This window comes from Plecotus auritus, assembly GCF_963455305.1.
Source record: "Plecotus auritus genome assembly, chromosome: 8".
NCBI lineage: Eukaryota > Metazoa > Chordata > Mammalia > Chiroptera > Vespertilionidae > Plecotus > Plecotus auritus.
Window position 1 is genome coordinate 129,492,690 of NC_137782.1, and position 24,011 is coordinate 129,516,700.

General features: G+C 52.7%; 2 protein-coding genes across 4 annotated transcripts in view; one reads left to right on the forward strand and one right to left on the reverse strand.

Annotated features, from left to right (window-relative positions):
• The window catches only part of STAMBP (STAM binding protein), a 762,428-nt gene that overhangs the window by 588,620 nt on the left and 149,797 nt on the right, over window positions 1-24,011 (reverse strand). The window lies entirely within an intron of this gene.
• The window catches only part of SFXN5 (sideroflexin 5), a 109,455-nt gene that overhangs the window by 66,999 nt on the left and 18,445 nt on the right, over window positions 1-24,011 (forward strand). For 2 of the 3 annotated variants that reach the window (XM_080684752.1, XM_080684753.1), the window contains exons 10-13: window positions 1,665-1,755; window positions 15,572-15,687; window positions 17,642-17,727; window positions 23,659-23,776. In XM_080684752.1, coding sequence (XP_080540878.1) covers window positions 1,665-1,755; window positions 15,572-15,687; window positions 17,642-17,727; window positions 23,659-23,776 — 411 coding nt within the window. The remainder of the gene's footprint in view (window positions 1-1,664; window positions 1,756-15,571; window positions 15,688-17,641; window positions 17,728-23,658; window positions 23,777-24,011) is intronic. The other variant, XM_080684754.1, reaches the window with a different exon arrangement.

Genomic DNA, 24,011 nt, shown 5'->3' on the forward strand with positions numbered 1-24,011 from the left:
CAAGGCTAAGCATCTTCCCCAACAATGCAGGAGGTTGGAGCCAGAGTCAGGGCTGAGGGTGAGGTGGTCTGCTGAGCCAACAGGTGTGCCAGACCAGAGCAGGCAGCCCTGGGATCCGCCCAGGCCAGGAATACCCACAGGGCAGGGCTGGCTCTGGCCTCCCTTGGGGAGCAGAGGCCTTTGCCCACCTGTCTCCTGGCCACGTGCACCTTGCTTTCTCTCTCTCCATGCCTGTGCTCATGCTGTTTTCCCCACCCAAAGGCCCCGTTCCTCTGCCTGGACTAACCCCACCTTCCCTCCTCTTCCCTTGGCTGATCTCTCCACCCATTCATCTCTTTGTTGGTTCCTGGGTTTACTCCTCAGTCACAGGGTACTCAGCGTGTACTACGTGCCATCCACTGCCTTAACTGCTGGGCATACGAAGATGAAAAAGACACGGTGCCTCCCTTCCTTCCTCCCTATCCGCCTGGCGGGGGACATCACACCCGTGTGCGGCATTCTAAGTGCTGGGAAGGAGGGACTCGTGATGTGCAGGGCAGGGACTTCCTGCCAGGGAGAGGCGACATCATTCTTATAGACCTTAGTTTATTGAGGCTTCTTATGCTAAACACTTATATACATTCTCCTAACAGCCCTGGGATGCTGTAGACGTTGTCCCTTTTTACAGGCAAGGAAACTGAGGCAAGGCTTAAGAGACTTGATGACTAAGGGTTTAAAGGTCATTTATTCCCACTGTAGGAAGTGACACTGGAAGTGGGGATCAGAGGTGGGCCGTAAGAGAACAGGTGAGGACTGAGGAGAGGAAGGAAGGCGTCCCTGGCATGGGGACCGGCATGGGCAAAGGCCCTGAGGCCAGAGTCTCAGGTAGCATCTGATAAGCAGCAACCTGCACTCACAGAAGGAGAGCATGGTGGTTGGGGGAGTGGGGAGTTGAGGTCATGGAGGCCAAGACTGCGGTATGGAGGTGGTACCTTCTTGCACAGATCATGGGGAGGAGTGGGTGGCAGTGAACGTGATTGGGCCTGTGTTCTAGAAAGACGAAGGGCAGCATGGGGATGAACTGGAGTGGGAAGAGCCCAAGGCGAAGGCCAGGGGTCTCTGGTGTCCTGGGCTGGGTGAGGGGAGCTGGGGTCTGAGTGAAGACAAGCAGGAACCCAGGATGTCCACAGCACCCCCCTCCGCACCCCTGCCCTGCTCTGGGCTGCTCTACTTGGCTCTGCAGGCACCTGTGGGCAGGTGCATGGATCTCACTCTCCTGAGACCTCATGGTCGGCCAGGCCCGTGCCTGGGCTCACAGCGGAGCCTCAGAAATGTGGTGCTTAGAGACTGGGAATAAGGGGGTCCTACACTACATTTATTTGCAACAGAAACCACCCCACCTTCTCTTTCCCCCCATTCAGCGAGGCTGTGTGTGTGTGTGTGTGTGTGTGTGTGCACACGCGCGCGCTACCTCTCTCCTTCCTTAGGAGCTGGTTAACTGGGATGACAGGGCAGTGATACTTTAAACAGCCACACTGCAGTTCTGCAATCGAGGGTCGGGGTGGCAGGGGGGACAGCTGCAGGGGAAGATGGCGCCCCTCACTCTCTGATCTTCCCCCAGTCTGCCCCCTTCCTCCCACAGGTGGCTGTAGCACCGTGTGCTTTTTCTGTTTTCTCTTTCCAAGGTGGGCCTTAATGTCTTGGTTCAGAAAGCCAACAAGTTCACCCCGGCCACCCGCCTTCTCGTCCAGAGATTTGTGCCCTTCCCCGCCGTAGGTAAGACCTGCACAGTGCTGAGCATCTGCATGTGTGTGCGTGTGTGTGTGCATGTGCGTGTGTGTGCTCACATACATGTGCATGGGCACGTGGGGCTTTGGGGCTCTCAGGGCTCTCGGGAGCAGGTCAGCAGCTCTACACGCTCCTGGCATGGGGTGGGAGATGTTTCTTTGCAGGGACAATTGGAACAGAACATATGTAGATAGAGGAAAAGGTGACAGGGGCCAGGCTGACTAGCTCTGTGTCCAAAATTCTACACAGGGATTATTAACCTGGGACCCCAGACCCCTGAAGCGTCAGTAGATAGAAGGCAGTGGATCCCATGAACTTGGTTGGGGCAGAATTTATACTAATTTCTAACTGAAATGTAACGTTTCCTTCCATTATGAATGTAGGCAGCAAAACACAGTAATAAGCAGGTCCAGTGACTGTCACCAATAGAAGTCACAGATGTTCTCATGTCTCATCACAGTTACAGAGATCTTAAAATATTGTTCAAAATTAATACCAACAGATCCGCTGGTAGATCTTGTTTTTAATTCATGAGTTAAAAAGCAAATCTATTACTATATCACAATTTTTAAAGTATTTTGATAACATTTCAATAGAATTCCTTTGTGGCCTATGAATTTTGTTTTCTGCATTTAGACACATTATTTGAGGGAGGTGCATGGGCCTTACCAGTCTGTCCCAGGTTCCTGACACAAAGCTCCCGCTAGTCTAGGGTTCCTTGGGAATTGTGGGCCCATCAGGTTTTGTAGCCCCCATGCACCTTTGGGTAATTGCGGGTGCATGAGTGTGTGTAGAGGGGATCTCACCTGCCTTCAGGCGAGTCTTTGCTGGTCTCAGGGTCTCTGAGCTCACAACAGATGCCCCAGGCCTGGGCCTGGAATTCCTCAAAGCCCAGCCAGCTCTTAACACATTGCGGACCAGTAGTTTTATTGCTGGCTTTACCCAGTGGCCAGATAAGTTTCTACTGAATGAGTGCAAAAAAAGGTTTTACATAAATGTTAAAGGCACGCTTTAAAATTAAATACCCATTGCATTTTGAAGTTATTTATTACATGTTCTTACAAGCTAATATATTTTTAAAGTATGATACTTTGTAAAACACTGTGTAATATGAAGGGAGAATTCTCGTGATCCGTCCGCAATGTGTTAAGAAGCCCACACCTTGTTTGGGAAGAGGGCACCACCGTGGGAAGTTTTTTAAAAATTAAAAAGAAATAAACAACATTGAGGCAGTCCATGATTAGTAATCAAAAGAGGAGCATAAGCCAGAACCATGACACTGAGTTCCCCACCTGAGGCCAGAGGACAAAGACGGGGGCCAGCCCAAGGGCGCGGGGGTCCTATGACATCCTTGGTGCCAAGGCTCCCTCGAAAGAGCTGGGAGTCAGACCCAACTTCATGGTCCAGACCCTGCTCGCCTCCTCCAGAGCTCAGTTTCCCCATCTGTACAATGGGTACCAGTACTTACCTTTCTACAGGCCAGAGCTGTGGGAGGATCAAATGAGACCACAGACCAGATTCCACTCCTAGGAGAGCGCTTTGAAGCACCTGAAAAGCTCCTGGGAGATCATTCCTGGGCAGCCCCACCTCCTCGATGGCCCAGAGGCTAATGAACTCCCAGGACCAACCTGCTTGATGAGCCTTGGCCAACCCAGATAATTGCTATAGCAACTCCACACTTTTAATGAACCCTCAGCTATTTCTAGTGTGGGCCATTAATGGAATAACTCTTTAGATCTGACTTTGTTAAGGGGCCTGATTGAGTGAACACGGCTGCTGTTCTTGTGGTCCTTGCCATCCTGGGCTGGAGGGGTAGGTGCAGCCAGAGAAGGGGGCAGCTCTCAGCCGCCCTGGACTGGATCTGGGACTCAGCTGAGATGTAATCTGTCCTTGAACCAAGCTCCAGACAAGGACTCTGCCGGGGCCCATTCCAGCCCTGCTCTACTGGCCATCTTGCAGTGTGACCTTGAGGGTGGTCTTAACCTCTGTGAGGCTCCTGAAATCAGGAGGAGGGTCCCTGCTTTGAGGTTTGACCCTTTCTGTCATCCCCACCTGAGACTTTCTGTCTCTCTTTGGGCTCCAGCTTGATTACTCTCCTGCCTTCTTGTTGGGGAGGAGCCTACAGCCCCTCGCACACGTCTAGCCACCACTGAGGGGCCTCGCGTTCCTGTGTATCCCTGGCCAGTTGCACAGGTGGCACTCTGTGTGGTTTGCAGCCCTGAGAGTCCTAGCTGGCCAGGATCCTGAGAGAAGCAGGCCCTTTGTGGCCCCTTCCTCAGGCCCACGCCCAAGTCCTGGCTGTGGACCTGCCTACCTTCCACCCCCTGCCCAGTCTCTGCTCCCCCACATTCAAGCTTCCATCTCTCTGGCACCCAATGCCCATCTCTCTGGCACCCAGTGCCCATCCCAGGCCCAGTGGGCACTAGCTGACTCTCCTGGTCATTGCTGACACAGTGGTAATGGGCTTGCCTCTCACTCTCCAGGGGTTCAAAATTCCCTTCGTCTTCTCAGGCCACCATCTAGTCCGTGCATGTGGCCTCCCTCCACCTTATCCCCAGGGCCCTCTGGCCAGGACAGAGCATCTCTAAGCTTTCCACGGCATGCTGGTCCCACCAGCTGTTCAGCCCTGTTTTCCACGGCAGGCTGGGCCAGACTGGGATGGGCCACAGCTAAGACCCCTGAGAAGATCGCTCAGGACTTGCTTTACCTTGTAGAGGGTTCTTTGCCCCTTTGGAGGCCTGGCCGAGTGGGGAGACAGGACTCACGGAGCTGTGAGTGCACACGGGAAATGACGGATTGAGCTCTGGTTGTTGGAATGTGTGTATAGGAGGATGGAACAAAAGGGGGTCTTCAGGGTGAGGGAGGGTCCTGAAGGGACTTCAGTGCACTGTGCTCAGAGGCCACCTCCCCACTCTGCCCTCTTGGACAGGCTGGAAACTCAGGCTCTGGGGAACCAGGAGGCTCCCGGGGTCAGTTGCTTCTTCCCACTGCTCTGCCCAGCTCCTCCCTGGGCTCCTGCCCCGGGCTGAAGTCCGGGAAGCAGGACAGCTCTCTGCACTGAGACCCAGGTGCTGCCCAGGAGAGAGGCCTGAGACCCCTGGCCCAGGACACCTGGCTCACGCCTGACTCTGCCACTCCCACCCCTCCCTGGCCTCGGACCAGGTCCTATTTCAGCCCTTTTCTGCTGGGGCCGCAGGCCTCCCCTGGGTTTGTAAAGCCCAGTATTCCTGGGGCTCCTCAGCTCTCCCCATTCCCCAGCAGGTCTCTGTTCCCCTCAACTCTCCTCATTCTCTCTCTGGGAGGACCCTAGGGCAGAGGGAGCCATCCCATTTTATAGAAAAAGAAACAAATTCAGCTCACTGAACGTTATCCTGACCTGGCCACAGCCCAGGCTACTCCAGCCCACTTGAATACCCTTCACTTCAGTAGCTGAGAAACTGAGGGGCGTGGTCCAGAGGCCGGCTGTTCCGTGTCCCACCAGGAGCACCTCTAGTTTGGCCCCTGGTTTTTCAGCTGGGTGTGTGCGTGTGCACGTGTGTGCGTGTGCACGTGTGTGTGTGCGCGTGTGTGTGTGCGCGCGCGTGTGTGTGCGTGTGTGTGTGTGTGTGTGTGTGTGTGTGTGTGGAGTACGTGGGGAGCCACAAGGACACTCCCTGCAGCCTCTCCCCCGAGGTGGTTTCAGAGCCGTGCTGGGCCCTGGTCTACAACAGCAATCATGTGGGAAATCTCGTTTCTATTTATACATGGACATGTTAGGAAAGACGGTGTGTGCTGGCATCAGAATCGATTGGGGACTGGTAATTAATTTGTTTAGACCTTAATTAATTCTCCAGTTCTTTCTTATTTGTGGACTGTCACGCTTAATTGTGTTCAGGAGCTGGAGCTTGGAGCAGGCCCTCCATTAATTGACATGCAGTTGCTGTGAGGTGGAAGTTAATGGTTTGGGGAGCTGGGCAAACAGTGTAATTAAAGGTCAATTGAGGAGGCATCGGAAAAATACAAACCTCCAGGTCCAGCCACCAGGCTCCACGTGCAGAGTCCATTCCCACGGAGGCAGGCCCCTCAGTAGCCTTCATGGGAGGCCTTGGGTGGGGGCTGGGAGCAGTGGCCAGCAAGAGGAAGTCCAGCCGGTGCCATGATGGGGCGCTGGCGAGAGGAGTAGATGCACCTTGTCAGGAAAGGTCGGGCAGGGGCTTTAGCCAGGAGCTGAGAGGTGGAGACCCCAGGGGTCACCTAGCAAGCATGGCCGTGTACTCAGGCTCTTGTATATATGTGTGTAAGTGGCAGGGCAGGGAGCTCTGAAGGTCACCCCCAGACTGCGTGGTTGAACCCATGCCCAGCAGGGACAAGCAGTGCCCTGTGCTCATAAAGACCCCCACGTGCGCTCTGAGCTCCCCCTGGGGAGGCCTGAGCCTCAGCACCCGCCCGCCGACTCCCTGCAGAGGGAGTAACCTTCCCGCACAGACCAGAAATGCCAGCCTCGGCATCCCCTTGCTGGGAAGTGACTTTTCCCTGTGCTGTCGACAGCAGTCTCTTACGTTAAATGTTACAACTTATTTCATCCCCATGAAAAAATCTCTGTGCTCACCAGTAGTCCGTTTCTCAGGATGTCTGGGCAGCCTTTGCGAGAAGGTCTTGTGTTCGTTCACACAGTGTGCCCATGTCGCCCATGTCTTCCCCCATCTCCATGCTCCCCGGCCCCCCGGCCCACAGGGGTCTTGGTGTCACTGTTCCCCCGCCACACACACCCCACCCCACCCCCACGCCATTGCTCCCGCCTTGCTGCTCATTCCACCCTCCCCCGGAAGGTGGCCACAGCAGTGTACCTGCCCCAGGCTCAGCCCCAGGCCTGCCCCTCGCCCATCCTCCTCCTTTGACACTGGAGGGTGCCAGCTGTGTCCTGGGCCTCATGACCTATGCTCCCTCCACCCAGGTCAATGATAATGTGGTGTCCACAGCCTCCAGGTTCCTCTGGGGGCCTGTGAGTCCTTCTCTTAACCTGGCCCCTGGGCTTGGCCCCACTCAGATTCCTCAGAGCCATAGCCATAGCCATCGCCGTAGCCAGGTGAACTTGTGACCTCCCTCCTGCCTCTCTCTCTGCCCCTGCTGGTGTGGCTCAATTGATTGAGCATCGTCCCAGGCCTTTGCCTACGGCCCTGCTGGCCTGGAGTCACCATACTTCACGCCACCTCAGCCCTACCCTCTGCCTTCCCTTGGCTGCCAGGCCTTTGTTTCTCAGCTCACACACCACCATCTCCAAGAAGCCCTGCTGGTAGGATGAAGAAAGTGAAACTGCCTGGCTGGTATGGCTCAGTGGTTGAGCGTCGATCCAAGAACCAGGAGGTCCCTGGTTCGACTCCCAGTAGGGCACATGCCCAGGTTGTGGGTTCAATCCCCAGTCGGGGCCGTGCAGGACAGCTGATCAATGATTCTCTCTCATCATTGATGTTTCTGTCTTTCTCTCCCTCTCCCTTCCTCTCTCTGAAATCAATAAGAACATATATTCAAATAAATAAATAAGTAAATAAATAAAATACATATTCATTCATTTCAGCTGCTATAGGCATTCTACTCTATGACTATTCCACAGTTGATTAATTGGGGACATTTAGGTTGTTTCCAGTTTCTCGTTGTTATGCATAGTATTGCACTTGCACTAAACAACGTAGCCATGGGCACACCTGGAGGAGTGTCTTCTCCAGGACAGAGGTTTTCAAATGACCACCTGGGAGCTTTACCAAGGTGCTGAGGCCTGGGTCTGAGGTTTGGTTTCTATTGTGCAGCCGGGTTGAGGATCGCCTGTCTAGAGTCTGCACCTGGATGTGGAATGAGCGCATCCGCGGGCTTGCACATCTCCAGCTTTACTCCGTATCCCAAATGAGTGTACTGGCTTTCACTCTTCCTGCAAGGTCCAAACTTTTGTTTCTGTACATCTTCTTCAAACTTGGTATTATCAATCTTTTAAAATTTTTGTTCATATGAAATGGTTCCTTTTTCATTTTAATTTTCATTTTTCCAATTTCCAGTATAGTTGAGAACCTTTTTCTTAGGTGTATTGGGCATTTGGGTTTCCAAAAAGGAAGGATTGGGGGGGGGGGGAGGAGGGAGAGAGAGAGAGAGAGAGAGAGAGAGAGAGAGAGAGAGAGAGAGAGAGAGAGAGAGAGAGAGATATTCCTATTTCATACCACACACAAAAATAAATCCAGATAGATTAAAGACTGAAATGTGAAAAGTGAAATGTTAAAGCTTCTAGCCCTGGCTAGTGTGGCTCAATTGATTAAGCATCATTCCATGCACCGAGAGGTGGCTGGTTCGATTCCCTGATAGGGCACATGCCCAGGTTTCAAGTTCTATTGCCACTAGGGGGCATTTAGGAGGCAGCTGATTGATGTTTTCTCCCCCCTTTCTCTTCCTCTCCCTCACCCTCTCTAGAATCAATAAAAACATACTTTAGAAAAAAAGTGAAAGCTTCTAGAAGAAAATATAGATGAATATTGGAGTCAGCATAGAGTTTCTTAAAGACACCTTAAAAAGTTTATGTCAGAGAGGGAAAGATTATTTATTTGACTACATTTTAAACTATATGACAGAATACACCATCAACAAAGTGAGAAAACAAGCCACACTCTATTTAACCAATCTCCAAAACATAAAGAACTCCTGTGGATTTATGTTTTCTGATATTCAAAAATCTACTTTTGACTATTAATAAGACTGAGTTCATGTTCATTGATTTTTTTAAACATTTTACGAATTCCTACTCAAATATTTTTCAGTAATTTCTATCACTATCTTTTTCTTAATTGTTAAAGCTCTTTATACAATTTTATGGATTTTTTTTGCTGCATTTTACAAACCCTCACTCAAACTGGCTTAAATAATAAGTGAATGAATTTATTTACTCATTTTTTTACTTATTTTTGCTTAATACCTTCACCTTTTTCACCCAGCCTCCAAATCCCTCCCCTCCAACAGCTGTCAGTCTGTTCTCTGTCTTTATGAGAGTGTTTTTATTTTGTTTGTTAGTTTATTTTGTTCATTAGAGTCCACAGATGAGTGAAAGCATGTGATACTTGTCTTTCTCTGACTGGCTTATTTCACTTAGCATAATACTCTCCAGGTCCATCCATGCTGTTACAAATGGTAAGAGTTCCTTCCTTTTTATGGCCAAGTAGTATTCCATTCATGTACCACAGCTTTTTTATCCACTCATCTATTGATGAACATTTGGGCTGCTTCCAGATCTTGGCTATTGTAAATAAGGCTGCAATGATCATAGGGGTGCATATATTTTTTCGAATTAGTGTTTTGGGTTTCTTCAGATATAGTCTTAGAAGTGGAACCACTGGTCAAATGGCAGTTCTATTTTTAATTTTTTGAGGTCACTCCGTACTGCTTTCCACAGTGGCTGCACCAGTCTGCATTCCCACCAACTATGCAAGAGGGTGCCCTTTTCTCCTCATCCCAGTCAGCACTTGTTGTTTGTTGATTTGTTGATGATAGCCATTCTGACAGGTGTGAGGTGATATTTCATTATGCTTTGAATTTGCATTTCTCTGGTGATTATCAATGACATTGAGCATCTGTACAGAGGAAAGTATTACTTTACAAAGGTTGAGTCCTGGGTGAAGCATCCAGGGCCCTTCCTTCCACCTCTCTGTCTGGGGCTTCACCTTCCACCTCTGTCTGGAGCTCCCTGAAGATGGCACCAGCAATTCCAAAGGTCACATTCAGACCCACCACTGCCCAGAGGACAGGAGGCACTGCCTGCTACCTCTTCTTAAATAAAAGGAGCCCTTTCCTAGAAGACCCCTGCCACCATCCCTCATTGGCTAGGACCAATCACGTGTTCTTTCCTAGCCAATTACTGGCAAGGGAGGGATTATTACAATTAGTTTAGACTAATCTTTTGGGGGTAGAATAGCTGTTGAGTCAGTCACCATGACCCTCAATAGAGTAATATCAGTAGCTCTTTGTCATTTTGTCACTTTCCCATTTCTCATCACAGAGCTTATGGAATAGATATTGAATGCCACACTTCTCTATTCTAAGATGCCTCTCTTATAAGAGGCATTAATGCAATAGTCATTGAGAAGAGGAGAGGGCTGTATTTCTTGTTCATTTGAAGGAATAAATAACCATTCACTACATGTTCAATCCAAGTCACTTTCTTCAGCACCACAGAGTTTGAGTCTCAGCCTTCTCCACATCTTCCAGGGGCTGGAAGGGTCAGATTAGAGGTAGGGATTGCGAAAGGCAATGGTGGTTGTGATGCTGTTCAGCAACCTATGTCCAAAAGAGACAGTGTAATTTCAAAGCATAGGAAAGAAACTGGGGATTCTTTATCTGCAGTTCCTATTTGGTTACACTTGCAGTTTCTTTTCTTTCTTTTTTTTTTTTTTACTTGCAGGAAAAATATTCCTGAAGTTCATCAGCTTCCTTAGGTAGTTTCTGACATATAGATGCCTAAGTGTCGGACCCATGAATAGGTCGCACCAATCTCTGCTGGCTTTCAAACTTTTATGATCTACTTCAAGAAGTTTGGCTATTTCTTTTCCATTTTTAAACAAGTAAAGCATGATTCTATTCTCATTGTAAAAATGCAAACAGTGTAGAGAATTTTAGGGTAAAAAGTGGAAGTCCTGCAACACCCCCCAATTCCTAAATTTAGGTTCCTTCCCCGAGGAGAGCGCTCTGTGCAGTGTGAAGCGTCCGAAACTCCACTTGTGGGTTTATGTGCACACAGATGTGTGCGTACCAGTTACGAGCTGTGCATTCTGTAAACCGTTCTGTGCAGACGCAGTAGCTCTTTTCATATAAGTTTGTTTTGGAGAGCTTCCCATGTAGATTCCGTAAATGGTGGACATTTAGGTTGTTTCTAATTATTTGCTCTTGCAAACAGTGCTATAATTAACATCCTTGTAAATGTCTCTTTGTACATATGGGCAAGCATTTCTTTAGGGTAGCTATCTATGGTTTGGCAATTTCTGCTGCCTTTAATTGCATTGCCTGGTATCTGGCAGACGATCTTCCGCATGTACAATAACTTTTCACGTCCGCGCTCCATTATAGTGTACGTTTTAAAAAGAAGTTCTAGGCGACAATTAGGGATCTAAGTTTAAGTTCAAATTCTGTGTGGATCGCTGTAAGCAACTGAGGTGACACTTGAATGAACAGATACACATGGCTATGTTCACCCAAGACCAGGCAGTTGTGATGGGGAGTCGATAAGATCCCCCTCCCTCAAACACCCATTGTTAGGCATATCATGATTCTGCAAACATTAAAATATGAGAAAAATGCATCTTGGGATAGAGGATTTATGGTGTTTTATTTTCCCTAAGTGAATAGATAGCCTATTGCTTCACCCCTATATCTGAAGAGTCCTTCCCTTGTGAGTTGATACAATTGCTTTACTACTAACTCAGTGGTCGGCAAACCGCGGCTCGCGAGCCACATGCGGCTCTTTGGCCCCTTGAGTGTGGCTCTTCCACAAAATACCACAGCCTGGGCGAGTCTATTTTGAAGAAGTGGCGTTAGAAGAAGTTTAAGGTTAAAAAATTTGTCTCTCAAAAGAAATTTCAATCGTTGTACTGTTGATATTTGGCTCTGTTGACTAATGAGTTTGCCAACCACTGTACTAATTCATCCCCCGCCCCCCCCCCCCTCCCTGCCAGGTGGAATAGTCTCTGCACTATTAGGTCTTTTTTTCTTGTTGTTAATCCTCACCTGAGGATATTTTTTCCATTGATTTTTTTTTTTTTCTTTTAGAGAGAGTGGGAGGAGAGAGGGGGGAGAGAGAGAGCACGAGAGAGAAACATCAATGTGAGAGAGACATCGATTGGTTGCTTCCTGCACATGCCCCCACCGGGGCGAGGATTGAACCTGCAACCCAGGTACTTGCCCTTGACTGGAAATTGAACCCGAAACCCTTGGGTGCTCCGGCCGATGCTCTAACCACTTAGACACACCAGCCAGGGCTGGACTATTAACTTTTGATCTATGTGTCTGTGCTAGTTCAGGGGCCAAGCTCTCCTATAGTCTTATTTTTGAGAGCTTTCTTGCACATTTGTCTTCTGTCTGCTGCTCTTCCTTCTTCCCACACTGTCCCTTTTACACGGGGCACTTCATAGCTGCTCACACCCAGCATGATGGTGCATCACGACGGGTCTGATGTGAGAACATCTGCAGCAGTCAAGGCCATACTTTCCTCAGGACTTGACACGGAGCTTGCATCAGCACGCAGCGATCTCTCATTCTCTCTCTCCGCCCGTGACATCTCCCAGCATCACTGCTCCAACATCAGTTATGCCTGAGTCTTGAATGGTGTCAATCTGAGTTGAAAATGTGCCAGCTTTCTTAGCATTATCACTAACAGACTGTTTAATTAACCTGTGATACTGTCAATAGTCAGTCTTGCTGTTGTGCTGGAAAGGAGACTGTGGCCACCGATGGTTGGTCTTAGTTTTGGTTGCTCTTTGTCTGTCTTTTCCACTCGCTATTCCCTTCCGGCTCTCAGTGTCTGTGACTTGGGAGCTGGACTGGCCAGGAACCGATGGGAGGGACCTGGGATGGCTTGGAAGGAAGACAACAGAACTGAATGTTCTGGATGAGATCATGGAAATGAAATGACTGAAACAGGCCAGCAATCTCAATGCTCAAAGGTGATATCAACTAACCTGTGCATACAGCAGGTGCCCAATAAATGGACAACCAGTATACACAGTCAACAGAAGAAATGACGGTGCATGTGCCATTTGAGTAGGCTGTACGATGGGGGTGTTCTAAGGGAGGAGCCTGGGGGTTGCCCTCATTCTGAGGTGGCTTTTAGGGTATTATCTGCCTTTTTTCCTACCCAGACAGCTTAGAGGAGAGGGCAGCTTTCTCATTCTGGAAAAGTGCCCTGGAAGCGCTGATGAGGAGAGGGAGGCTGGGTTTTACTCCCTTTCATACTTTCTCTTTTGTATCAAGTCATTTTGTATTTGAACCAAAGTCCTGCTCTGTCCTGATGTGGCTACATCGCATACTTGAAAATTGAGGAGAGCAAGCAGGATGTCACCTAGGGCTACTGGGCCATCAGCTCCAAATCCACACTGTCTCTTTTCTTTGTCTTTTTCCTACACACACGCACACACATGCACACGCACACGCACGCACACACGGAGCTAGAGATGTCTCCACCATTCCTGGCTTCCCCTGACCTGGTATGAGCACTGGTAAGGAGGCTGCGACCGGAGATCCCATGGAGCCCTTCATGCAGCCCCTCCTTCTGCACCCAGGGGAGTCGGGGGAGGAGTTTGCAGAGTGAGCTGGCCCTCCTGACTTGAAGTAGAGGCTCGTTCCTGGACCACATTCCTGTAGCCTTGCCTTTCCCAGAACAGCGGTGGAGGAAGCTGTTCTCCAAGGGCAGAGATGGATGCCTTTCAGGGCAGAAACCCCCAGTACCCTCTCCGGTGGTTGTGTTGGGGCTCCTGGGAACTGCAGGCCTGGCAGCCCCAGGGGGTAAAGGACGAAGAGCATCCCTGTCGCCACTAAACACACAGGCTAGGTGCCCCCCTTCCCAAGGCCACTGTGGGGGCCCTTCCTGGCCCTGAGCCCTGGGAGGGCCTGGCGCTGGCGGGACCTCTCTTCTGAGGGTGAGGAGGGGGAGATTCGGCATCAGAATTAGAACCCAAGCCCAGCTGTCCTGAAACTGGGGTTCCCAACCTCTCTTCCTTGACATCAGATTCACTTTCCTAATCCTGGGGGTCTCTAGATGTGTGTGACACAGGGGTTTTCAACATCAGCACTACTGACACTTTGAGCTGGATAATTCTTTGCTGTGGGGCAGTGCTGTGCATTGTAGGATGCTTAGCAGCATCTCTGGTCTCTACCCACTCGATGGCCTATAGCAGTGGTTGGCAAACCGCGGCTTGCAAGCCATATGCGGCTCTTTGGCCCCTTGAGTGTGGCTCTGCCACAAAATACCACGGCCTGGGCTAGTCTATTTTGAAGAAGTGGCGTTAGAAGAAGTTTAAGTTTAAAAAATTTGTCTCTCAAAAGAAATTTCAATCGTTGTACTGTTGATATTTGGCTCTGTTGACTAATGAGTTTGCCGACCACTGGCCTATAGCAACCCCTACACACACCAGGCTGTGATCATCAAAAATGTCTCCAAATGTTGCCAGGTGTCTCACAAAATCACCCCCGGTTGAGAGCCACTGTGTCAGACCGCTGAGCGCGCCTGCCGCGTGGACAGGAGTGGCCTGGCGCAGAGGAGGTCTGCCCGTGGGTACCACTGCGGCTGAGTGTCTTGTGGAAACATGGGAGCTGCTCAAAGAGGACATCTGTGCTGTAAATACATTTAAAAACTGTATTTGGTCTCCTGTTTTTCTCTCCAAAGACTGCAGAGCCTCTTGGGCTTCCCTCTGCTTGTTCCACCTTCCACTTTATTGAGAAAGGAGACTGAGGCTCAGAGACCCCAGGGCTTCAAGCCACCCCTCACCTGCAGAACCCTGTCCCCCAGCCGCGAGCACCCTGGGCCCCTCTGCTCCCCAGCGTTGGCTCAGGCACCAGGAGCATCTGCGGTCCTCCTCCCACTCCACCTGCCCACCAGGCCCTGCCGCCCTCCAGCTCCCCAAACCCTGGTGCCCCCCCGCCCCACTGGAGGGAGTGGGGAAGCAGCAGGTGTTGATGCTAATCAGCGTTCACAGCCCAGAACTGCAGTCGCTCCCAGGCTCACACACTCCCCAAAATTAAACACTCATTATACAAAATTAATTGACATTAATTAGCAAAAATTAAAACTTTAAACACAGCAAGGCGCTTGGGGGGGAGGAGTGAAGCAGGCAGGCTCCACATTTGTCACCCCCCACTCCCCACCCGCCCACCACCCCCAAGTTCCCCCACTTTCATCCTGGAGCAGAGCTGGAGGAGTTCAGGCGAGGTCAGCACCCACACCCAGCCTCGGGCCCAGGCCCAGCCCTGTGAGTCCCCCGTGGCTAGTCACCAGCTGATGGGTGGCCCCCAAACTCTGGCATCCAGTATTTACTATGGATCCAGGAACCCTCCCCTCAGCCCAGGCCCCCATTATCTCAGCTGAGATGGGTGGGCATGGTCAAAGGATGAACCAACCTTCTGAAGCCAAAAGTAGAAGGGTATTCCTGTAGCGCTGCCTGACCCCGCCCTCTTCCCATCTCCTGGGTATCCAGAGGACCAGGCTCTGTGACCTTTCAGCTCTGCCCCACTTTGCTATGTGACCTCAGATAAATCCCTCTCCCACCCTCCCCACCCCCACACACACACCGTGAGCCTCAATTTTCCATCCATATGATGAGGGGGCGGTGCTGGGTGAGCACTGAGGTTCCTGCCGCTCTGGCACCTGCTGTCAGAGAAGCAAATCTCAGGGAACCTGATTCACTCTGAGGAGCAAGGGGCTGGATGTGGGGTGCTGAGTTGCTGATGGGGGAACATCAGGCACCAGTGGGGGATGCGTCTTCAGGCCAGAGAGCCCCCCAGATGGGCACCCATTTGGCCGGCCTGCAGGGGGCAGTCTCCTTGATAACTGGCCGCTCTGTAAGCCCTGAGCAGTTCCCCCTTCTTCCCTAACACTGGTTGTTTTCCAGCCTTGCTCACCAGGTTCTCAAGGTCCCCCAGACCCCTCACCAAGCTGACAGGCACCAGAACCACACCTTCCCCCACTGCATTTGAACACAAGCTTGGCGTCTGTTCAGAACTCCGTTGCTTGGGCGAGGGTGGAGCCCAGTGGTCCTACCAAGTGGAATGCCATGCTCCCCCTCACTCCTGCTCCCTTCTCTCTCTCCAGCCAGCGCCAATATCTGCAACGTGGTCCTGATGCGGTACGGGGAGCTGGAAGAAGGGATTGATGTCCTGGATGGTGATGGCAACCTCGTGGGCTCCTCCAGGATCGCAGCCAGACATGTGGGTCCTCCCAAGGCTCAGGGGGCGGGGGGGGGGGGGGAAGCCACGGGGAGGGTGTGGGTTTCCCCTAAATGTTTTCATTCCTCAAAGACTGTTGTTCACAGCACCCTTGCTTTGTCCTCTTAATCTCTCCTCCTCACCGGCCCCACCTGCCATCTGTATGAGCCCCAGCCTGGAGGTCTGGCCCAGCCACGCCTGTTCCCTAGACATCCCTGTTTCTCTCCAGATGCCCTCTCCTCACCGCTGCAAACTGTCCCTATCTCTCCTCACAGCCCCTCAGGACCCAGCTTCTCTGATCTGTTAATTGGTGAGGGCAGAATAGACCCCAGAGCTTTCCCTTCCCTCCCAGGACCTGGGACCGGTCCCCTGGGCTTTCATGTCCTCTTGGGTAAGATGAGGAAGCGTGGGCACGGGTGCTTTGCGGTTCTGTGCTAATCAGCCCTCCTGCACTTGACGCCTCGCTGGGGAGTGAGGCGTGAGTGCGCTAAGGTGCGGGATTTCAGGCTTGCCGGGGCCTGGCGGGTGGCTGGAGGAGAATGTTTTGTTACCGGAAGGCCCTTTCCCACCTCTGGTTTCACCGCCTCACCCACTCCAGCAATTGTAATATTTTTTAACTCCAGTATGCTTGTGTCCAGCCCTCTTCCCAGTGGTGATCAGTGGCTCTCCCTGCTCTGGCTTCCAAGTGCTGGGACTGGGGGGTTCAGCTGTGAGGTAGCCAAGCATTTCTGCTCCAGGCACTGTCCCTCCTCAGCTCCCACAGGGGCCCGAGCCTCACCTCTGTCAGGGCGGCCTCCTCTATAAGCCTCCAGTGTGGGGAGAGCCCTCTCTCATCCAGCCTCCCCTCCCCACTGTTTCAGGGAAAGTGAGTGCCCAACCAAGGCTCTGAAGGGAAGGGGCTCAGGTTGCCAGCGCCAATGCTGTGCCCTCTGTTCCTCCCCCCCCCGCCCCCCCACCGCACACGGGCTCTGGGCCCCCTCATTCCCGCTTGGGAGGGAGGCTGGAGGGACCCTCTCCCAGGCCTTCCTGAGGCTGGTCACAAAGGACCCCAGTTCCTGGGAGAAATTTTCAACCCTGAGCCTGTCATCAGAAGGGATTTGGCCTCAGTTTCCTCCCTGGTACCAACCTCCTCTCTAACCCTATACTCTTTCTTGACTTGCTGTGAGGGAGGCTGATGTTGATGGTCCTCTTCATGGTCCAAAGGGCAGGAGCCCCAAGCTCTCTGCAGCCCTTCGGTATTCCCCAGCCTGGCTGTAGCCCCTTGCTGTCTAAGGGAAGAGCAGGGACCCGGGGGCTACCAGTCGTTCCTGGAGGGCCCAAGCCTGTGGGGTTAAAGGGACTCCCCACAATGACCGGCAGAGTGCAAGAGTGCCACTGAGCTGTGCCCTGACTGTGCCCTCTGCCGGGAATCCCAAGAGAGTTCCAGAGCCAGGCCCAGGCAGAGCCATTGGAAGACTCCGACACTCAGCAGAAGTGCGTCCCCCTGGTCACCGAGAAAGCCTCCTCCTCCTCGGATCTTTGTCTTTAAGGGATGTCAGAAAACAGCAATCCCCAGAGTCTCTGTCCCCCGTCGGCACCAGGCCCCAGCTCTTTGCTGGGGTCCTCCCAGGGCCTGCTTAGATTTTAGAGCATCTCAAGTTTTCCTCTGCTTCCCCCAAGCCCCTGCACCTGCCACCCACCCGAGGCACCCCCTTGGGCACTTCTGTGTTGCTGCCCCACCCCCACATGTGGCAGGTGACAGGGATCTGCTCTTCAAATGTGTGTGATGAGAAGGCGGGGGTGGCTTTTCTCGGTTGTTGGAGTATGGCTTCGTGAGCAAATCCATGAATTATTCCACTCAGCCAGACATGCTTAGCAGTGATGCACACACCTCGGGACTCTGGGGTAGGACTGACTGCCAGGCGGCTGTGCCCCCACCTGGGAGCCCCACTCACCACAGCGTCTGCTTGCCCCTCAGGCCCTGCTGGAGACGGCGCTGACGCGAGTGGTCCTCCCCATGCCCATCCTGGTGCTCCCTCCAATCGTCATGTCCATGCTGGAGAAGTGAGTTGGGGCAGCCAAGACCACAGGGCCACCACTGGGCAGGAGGGGGAGGGAGGGCACTGCTTGCCCAGATCAAGGGATGGGATGAGGGAGGGGGCTAGTTTATTCAGACTGTCCCAGGCAATGCTACTGGAATCTGTGAGAATTCATGGGCTTTAACTGTGCAGGACCCCATGCTAGGTTGCTGGGGAGGCTAGCCCTGCCCTGAACAACTGGAGATTCTGGCGTGTGTGCATAAGTGTGTGTGTGTGTGTGTGTGTGTGTGTGTGTGTGTACACGCACTATTGCTGCACAGGGCAGGACCAGTTGTGAAGAGAGTCTGAGGACTAAAAAGGGCGCCAGCATGAGGCATGTCCCTGCCACGGAGCCTCAGTTTCTCCATTTCTAAAACACAAACAGTACCAACCTCCCTGCCTCCCTCAGAGGGATGCTCAGAGAACACACACTTGCCATGACTGAAAAGAAATGAGGGAACACAATAATAAAACAATGATAGAGTGATTGTATTAATTAATGGGTGTGAAATTGAGTTGTGAAGACTGAAATGCTGCTGGAAGGAGAAGCTGAGCAGGGAGGGAGGGCCAGGGCCCATCTTCACGTGCTTTGGGTAGGATTAGGGTGAATCCAGGAGGAAAGGAGTGGGGAAGGGCCTAGGTGGGCGGGGGGAGGGGGACAAGATGAATAAAAGCCTGGAGATGCAGACCCCTGGGGTGCAGGTAAAAAAAACGGAGGAGACAGCTGTCTCCCTCCTGGGGGTCCAGCCTGGGAGGGAGCTCAGTTGGGCTTGGGGGCAGCGTAAGATAAGGGAAGGGTTGGGGGCACTCCCTCTGGGGTTCTGGGGCAGGATATTCTCCTCAGTTTGGAGACCTTCTTATTCCCAAAACACCAATTATAATAACAGCTAATATTCATCAAGCACTTGACTGCATCCCAGTCCTCTCAGCCAGGCCTCTGCCCAAATTCCACCCCAAAGAGGCCCCCCCTGACCACCCCATGGAGGTAACAGGCACCCCCACTCCCCTCACATTGCCTTATTTTTATTCACAGTGCTTAGCAATAGCTGAGATTCTTTATCTGGTTGTCTATTATCTGCCCACTTCACTGTAATGTAATCTTCACAATGACAAGTAAATTCCTCTTATTTACTGCCCTGCAAAGCATCTAGCACAGTTCCCAGCACATAGTAGATGCTCTGTGTTTGTTGAATGAACGAATGAATGAATGAATGAAATGAAGTGAATCATTCAGCCTTCACCACAGTGCGATGAGGTAAATATGGTGTCTGGTTTTACAGATGAGAAAAGGAAGGCGAAGGCTTTGTCGTCTGCTTGCACTAGGAAATGGCAGAGGCAGCAGTGGCCCAGGACTGTGGCTGCAAAGCTGTGCCCTTCCTGCCACACTGGCTGCGGCTTGGGTCTCCAGATCACATCGCCTAATCAGCATGTCTTTGGGTCCTGGCCTGCGTGGAGAGTGGGGAAGAGAGGATTTGGGGGCCTGACCTCAGAAAGCCTGTCTCATGATACGGGAGATGGGTAGACCCACACACAGGTCAGCTGCAGGTGGGATGGGGCAATGTGTGAACAGGATCCAGGTGACCTTGAGGGGAGGGAGCACTGTGGGCCCAGCAGCAAGGAAGGCTGGTCCACAGGAGAGGGGCTGCAGTTGACTCTGAGAGCAAAATGGGGCTTTGGCAGAAGAGAGGGCTTTCTGGGCAACACGTGGGCCTGTTGTATCAAGGAGCCCGACCCAACAGAAGCTAAGTGTGTTCCACCCTTACACCCACCACTCTCCTCCCCTGCTGCTGGGTGTAAGGGTGGAGCGCCTGGCCAGGGCATGGCATGTTGAGCACCTGGTCAGGGCATGGTATGTTGAGCCCCGGGATATAAGACAGTCAATCTCGTATGTAAGTTGCAAAACTAAACAGATCCTGGGAAGGCAATTGCTTTTGAGCCTTGTGTACGAGCTGCCTTGTGAATGGAGGCTGTCCCCAAATACCAGCCACTGCAGTACACAGGGACACCACAGGAGAAATTGGGAAGGTAGGGCTTCTGTCTTTAGGCGGCCAAATCCTGAGCCTGGAGTTTCCTGGGGGAAGATGTGGTCTGTGATGCCTTCCCGGTTGGCATCTGAGTTGAGTTTACAGAAAGTGCAGTGCTGGTTAGCGTCCCATTTGTTTGGGAGCTTACACTCGGCTTTGAGAGGCACGAGGGTGGGAGGGCTGGTTCTGGTCTGAGCCTCCCTGGCCTGGGATCTGCTCAGAGTCTGGCTGTCCTGAGTCTGGCTCAGCTCAAGGTCCGAAGAAGCCCGCTGGGCCCGTAGAGACACGTTGGCTTTGCACTTGGCTGGTCTTCCCCTGAGGCCTCTTGGACAGTCTCTGGGGAGAAGGAAGAGTCCAGCCCGGGTTCGCCCAGGAATATCAAAATGAAAAAGACCCAGTTTGTGCCCTCCAAGACTTACTAATTCACGGATATGGGGAATTGCAAGACTGGGCGGTGGGAGGGCAGTGTAGCAGCACCTGCTGAGACTCCTGGTAGGAAAGTGAACTCTGGGTTCTTGCTCTCTCGCTATTGGACTGGTTTGGTTCAAGAGACTCCCTCAGCCTCAGTTTCCCACCTGGAGGAAGACGACTCGGCCAGCTTCTCCATTTTGTCCCCTGGGGCCTGGCATCCGGCAGGCCCTTGGCTCCTTGAAGGGGCCCCACTCAGCACCCCATGGCCTTCCCATGCGGGGTGCTAGTGGCAGGGCCCTGCTGAGGAGGGTTTGGAGGAGGTGGCCCCACCCTCAGTGAGGGAGTCAGAGGGAAAAGACAAAAGAACACTTACCAAGCAGCCTGCTTGCAAATTAATGGAGTGCAAACTCGAACTGCTCCAAGTGCTGAGGGAATGCACAGCCGTGGGGATAGGAGCTGTTTGTTGTGTGTGGGGCTGGGGCCCAGCATGCTTCACCTCTGGCCTCAGTTTCTCCTCTCTGTGAGGAGCCCTCTGACCTACATGAAGTCCTGGGTTTCCTGCTAGGAGAGAGTGGGCCCCAGGACGTTCAGGTGTCCCTGGCTCTGAGACTCAAAGGAAAGGTGTCTGAAGTCAGAAGCAGAGGAGCCTCAGCTCCCAGCCCACAGCGCGGGCCTCCCTCTGAGGGGTGCCCACTCCCCAGCACACATCCTCTCACCCAGCACAGCCTCACTGCTGAGGAGGAGGCTGGTTTTAGACCCCAGGCTGGGAGATTGGGAGATCGGCCCCTCCCCCACAATCTCCCTAACTCCCAGGCAAGTGCGGGGCTCTCTGCCCTCAGCCCCCCACCCCCTCCCCTGGAGTTCACCCCCCACCCCAGCCTGGGTTTCAGCTGGGTCTGGGGTTCAGCTCACAACCTCCATGGTGGTTCCTGAGGCTGCTCCTGCCTCCTTCACTCCTTGGGATCCGGGTCTTTCCTTTCTCCCAGTCAGTCGCACATCTCTCCATCTGCATATTTTAATTCCCCCAGCTGCCTTTCCAATCCCTCCCTGCCATTTCCCACCTCTCCTCCCCTCCCCCTGTCCTGCTGTGTTCACTCCAGTGCCTGCGCTGGGCTGGGACTTCTAAGGAGCCTCCTGCTTGGCTGCAGTCTCGGGCCTGCCTCCTTCCTGGACTTCCTGAGTCCCCTGCCCAGTGGGGACTTCAGCCAGCCACCCTGAGAGAGAAGCCAGGGTCACGGCCCCACATAGAAGGGGGTCTGTCTGGAATTCCCAAGGATGAGTTCATGGCCTGTCCCTCACCTGCCACCTTCTTCCTCCCTGACACCTTCCTTGCCCTCAGTCTATACCCCAGGGAGTCACACCCTCCAGTTCCACTCCCCCTGTGCTCTTCCCCCTGGGGACTGAGGTCCCGGCTGCCTTCCAAAGCCTCGCAGGGCTGGGCTCCAGGTCTGTGTGCAAGTCTGGAGAGTGAGCCCTGTATCCCACCCGCTTGTCCTGCTGGAGAAGTTAGTTGATCCTCATCAGAAAGGTCTCAGGGCCCATCTCAGCCTTTCTCCTGTCCCCTCCATGACTCCTGTGGAAGCCCAGGAGGCCTCGGGCCGAGTCCGTGGCTAGTGGGAGGCTTGTGTGGAGGAGAGGGAGAGCATGGGGCCACTGGACCGAGGCCAAGGGGGAGGTCAGGTAGGTTTGAGTTTGATTCAGGCACTTTTGTCCTGCAACTCTTGATGCTGTGGAAACTTCCCTCTCCAGCAACTCAATTCGGACTTAATTCAACAGCTGGACAGATCTTGAGGTCTGGGCTGGTGGGAAAGGCTGGAGAACAGCCCAGCCACCAGGACCCCCCCTCTTTCCTGCACATACAAGGGCAATAACAATGCACAATTAGTCAGCACTTACTCTGTCCAGGCCTTTCACTTGCATAGAATTGACCAGTAACTGGATCTTACTGTCCCTTAGCAGGAATATCCTGGACCAGGGTTTCTCAGAAGTGACTGGGACCGATCAGATCACCTGTTTTAGACTCATGAAGGTTGTTTGAAATGCAGGTTCCCAGGTGCTATACCAACTGAATCAGGATTTCATGGGGAAGGGGCCCTTGGGTGTCTGCATTTTCAACCAGCTGCCTATACACCAAGTTTGAGAACTGCTGATCCTAGTAGCTGTCCGCTCAAGGCCAAGTGCTCCTGGGATTCTTGTCCCAGGAGGTGAAGGTGGTGTGGGGTTTACCTGCTCCTCACCAAGGCCCTGCCCCCAGGAGGGCCTCTCACCTGCCAGTGGCCACAGGCAGTCCTGCTCCTGAGGGGCCGGGGCAAGAGCCCGGATTATATCGTCTTCGTACCAGGAGCCAGTCACAGGCCTGTGGAAGCTGACACAGTGACTGGGGTCAGACTTAGCCCACCCAACGTCCCCTGGCAAATCGTCCCGTCATCTATCCTGGTGGCGCACCCTACCCTGGACCTCCCCAAGCAGATGCTCAGGGTCTTCACCATACAATACGGTGGACAACGCAGTAAAGGAATATCTATCTGCCAGTTGGTATGCCCCCAATCTGTCCAGACAGCCCTTTTTGTCATGGAGCTAGGGGACCCAGGGCCTGGAGGGAGGTTTTTCATCCACTCTTCTGCCCAGGAATCCCATCTTCGAAGCTTGTCCTAGAGAGTGGGTGTCAGCTGTGACATGCAGGCGATGAAATTTGGGTCCTGAAGGTGGATCCAGGAGCAGCAAGGGGTGGCAGCACTTGCAGGGAGTCAGGAGTCCAGGCAGCAGCCAGCTGGCCTCCAGCAGATCTAGCCTTGACCTTGGGCAAGTCACTGCCCCTCTCCGTGGCTCTTGGATTGAAGTTGATGAAATAGTCAGTGGGGAATGTTCTGTTCCCACACACAGAAGGGGATCATCCCCGCCTGCTGTGTGTATATGTGTGTGTGTATACATGTGTATGCATATATATGGGTATGTGTGAGTACATGTGTGCATGTGTGTGAGTATGTATACATGTATGTATGTGTGTGTGGTCTATAAGGCTTTGCTGGACAACACTGTGAAGTATATGTGTGCGTGTGTATATATGTGTGCACATGTATGTGCCCGTGTTATGTGTGGTCTGACTCCTCCCCTGCACTTGGCACCTACTCTGGTTTGTTTGCTATTTCATCAGGTGCTACCTTCGAAGGTGATCTTACTCTCCTGTGTGTCTCCCCAGGCACAGGGATGACAGCCTCCTCTGTCGTGTCCCCCACAAGTGCTCATATATGATTTATGGTTGAGAGTTCAACCAGCAGTGTCCTTCAGGGCAGGGCTTGGGGGCAGGGTGCCGCTTGGGGAAGACCCAAAGACAGAATTCCACCACAACTATTTAGCCACGGGCTGGTGCTGGCCCAGAACCATGCTGCCCTGGTCCTGCATTCTGATAGGACCCAGTGTGGTGACCCGGGGCTGCTCACCCTGTCTCCGCTCTCACGGGCTGCCTCCTCCTCTCCTCACAGGACGGCTCTCCTGCAGGCGCGTCCCCGGCTGCTCCTCCCTGTGCAAAGCCTCGTGTGCCTGGCAGCCTTCGGCTTGGCCCTGCCTCTGGCCATCAGCCTCTTCCCACAGATGTCAGAGGTCAGTGAGGGGAGGGGCTAAAGGGCAGGACAGGCAGATGTTGTTAGGCCATTAATTAACAAATACTTATTCAGCGCTGACTCCTTCACACTGGGCTAGGTGCTGGGGTTAGACGTTAGAACCATGAATGAGACAGACATCTCTAAGCTCAGGATGAAGCAGTGAACACAACAATGAAACAGGGAATAGAAAATGAAGGATGAGGAGTGTTAGGGTAGGACCAACTGAGCTGGGT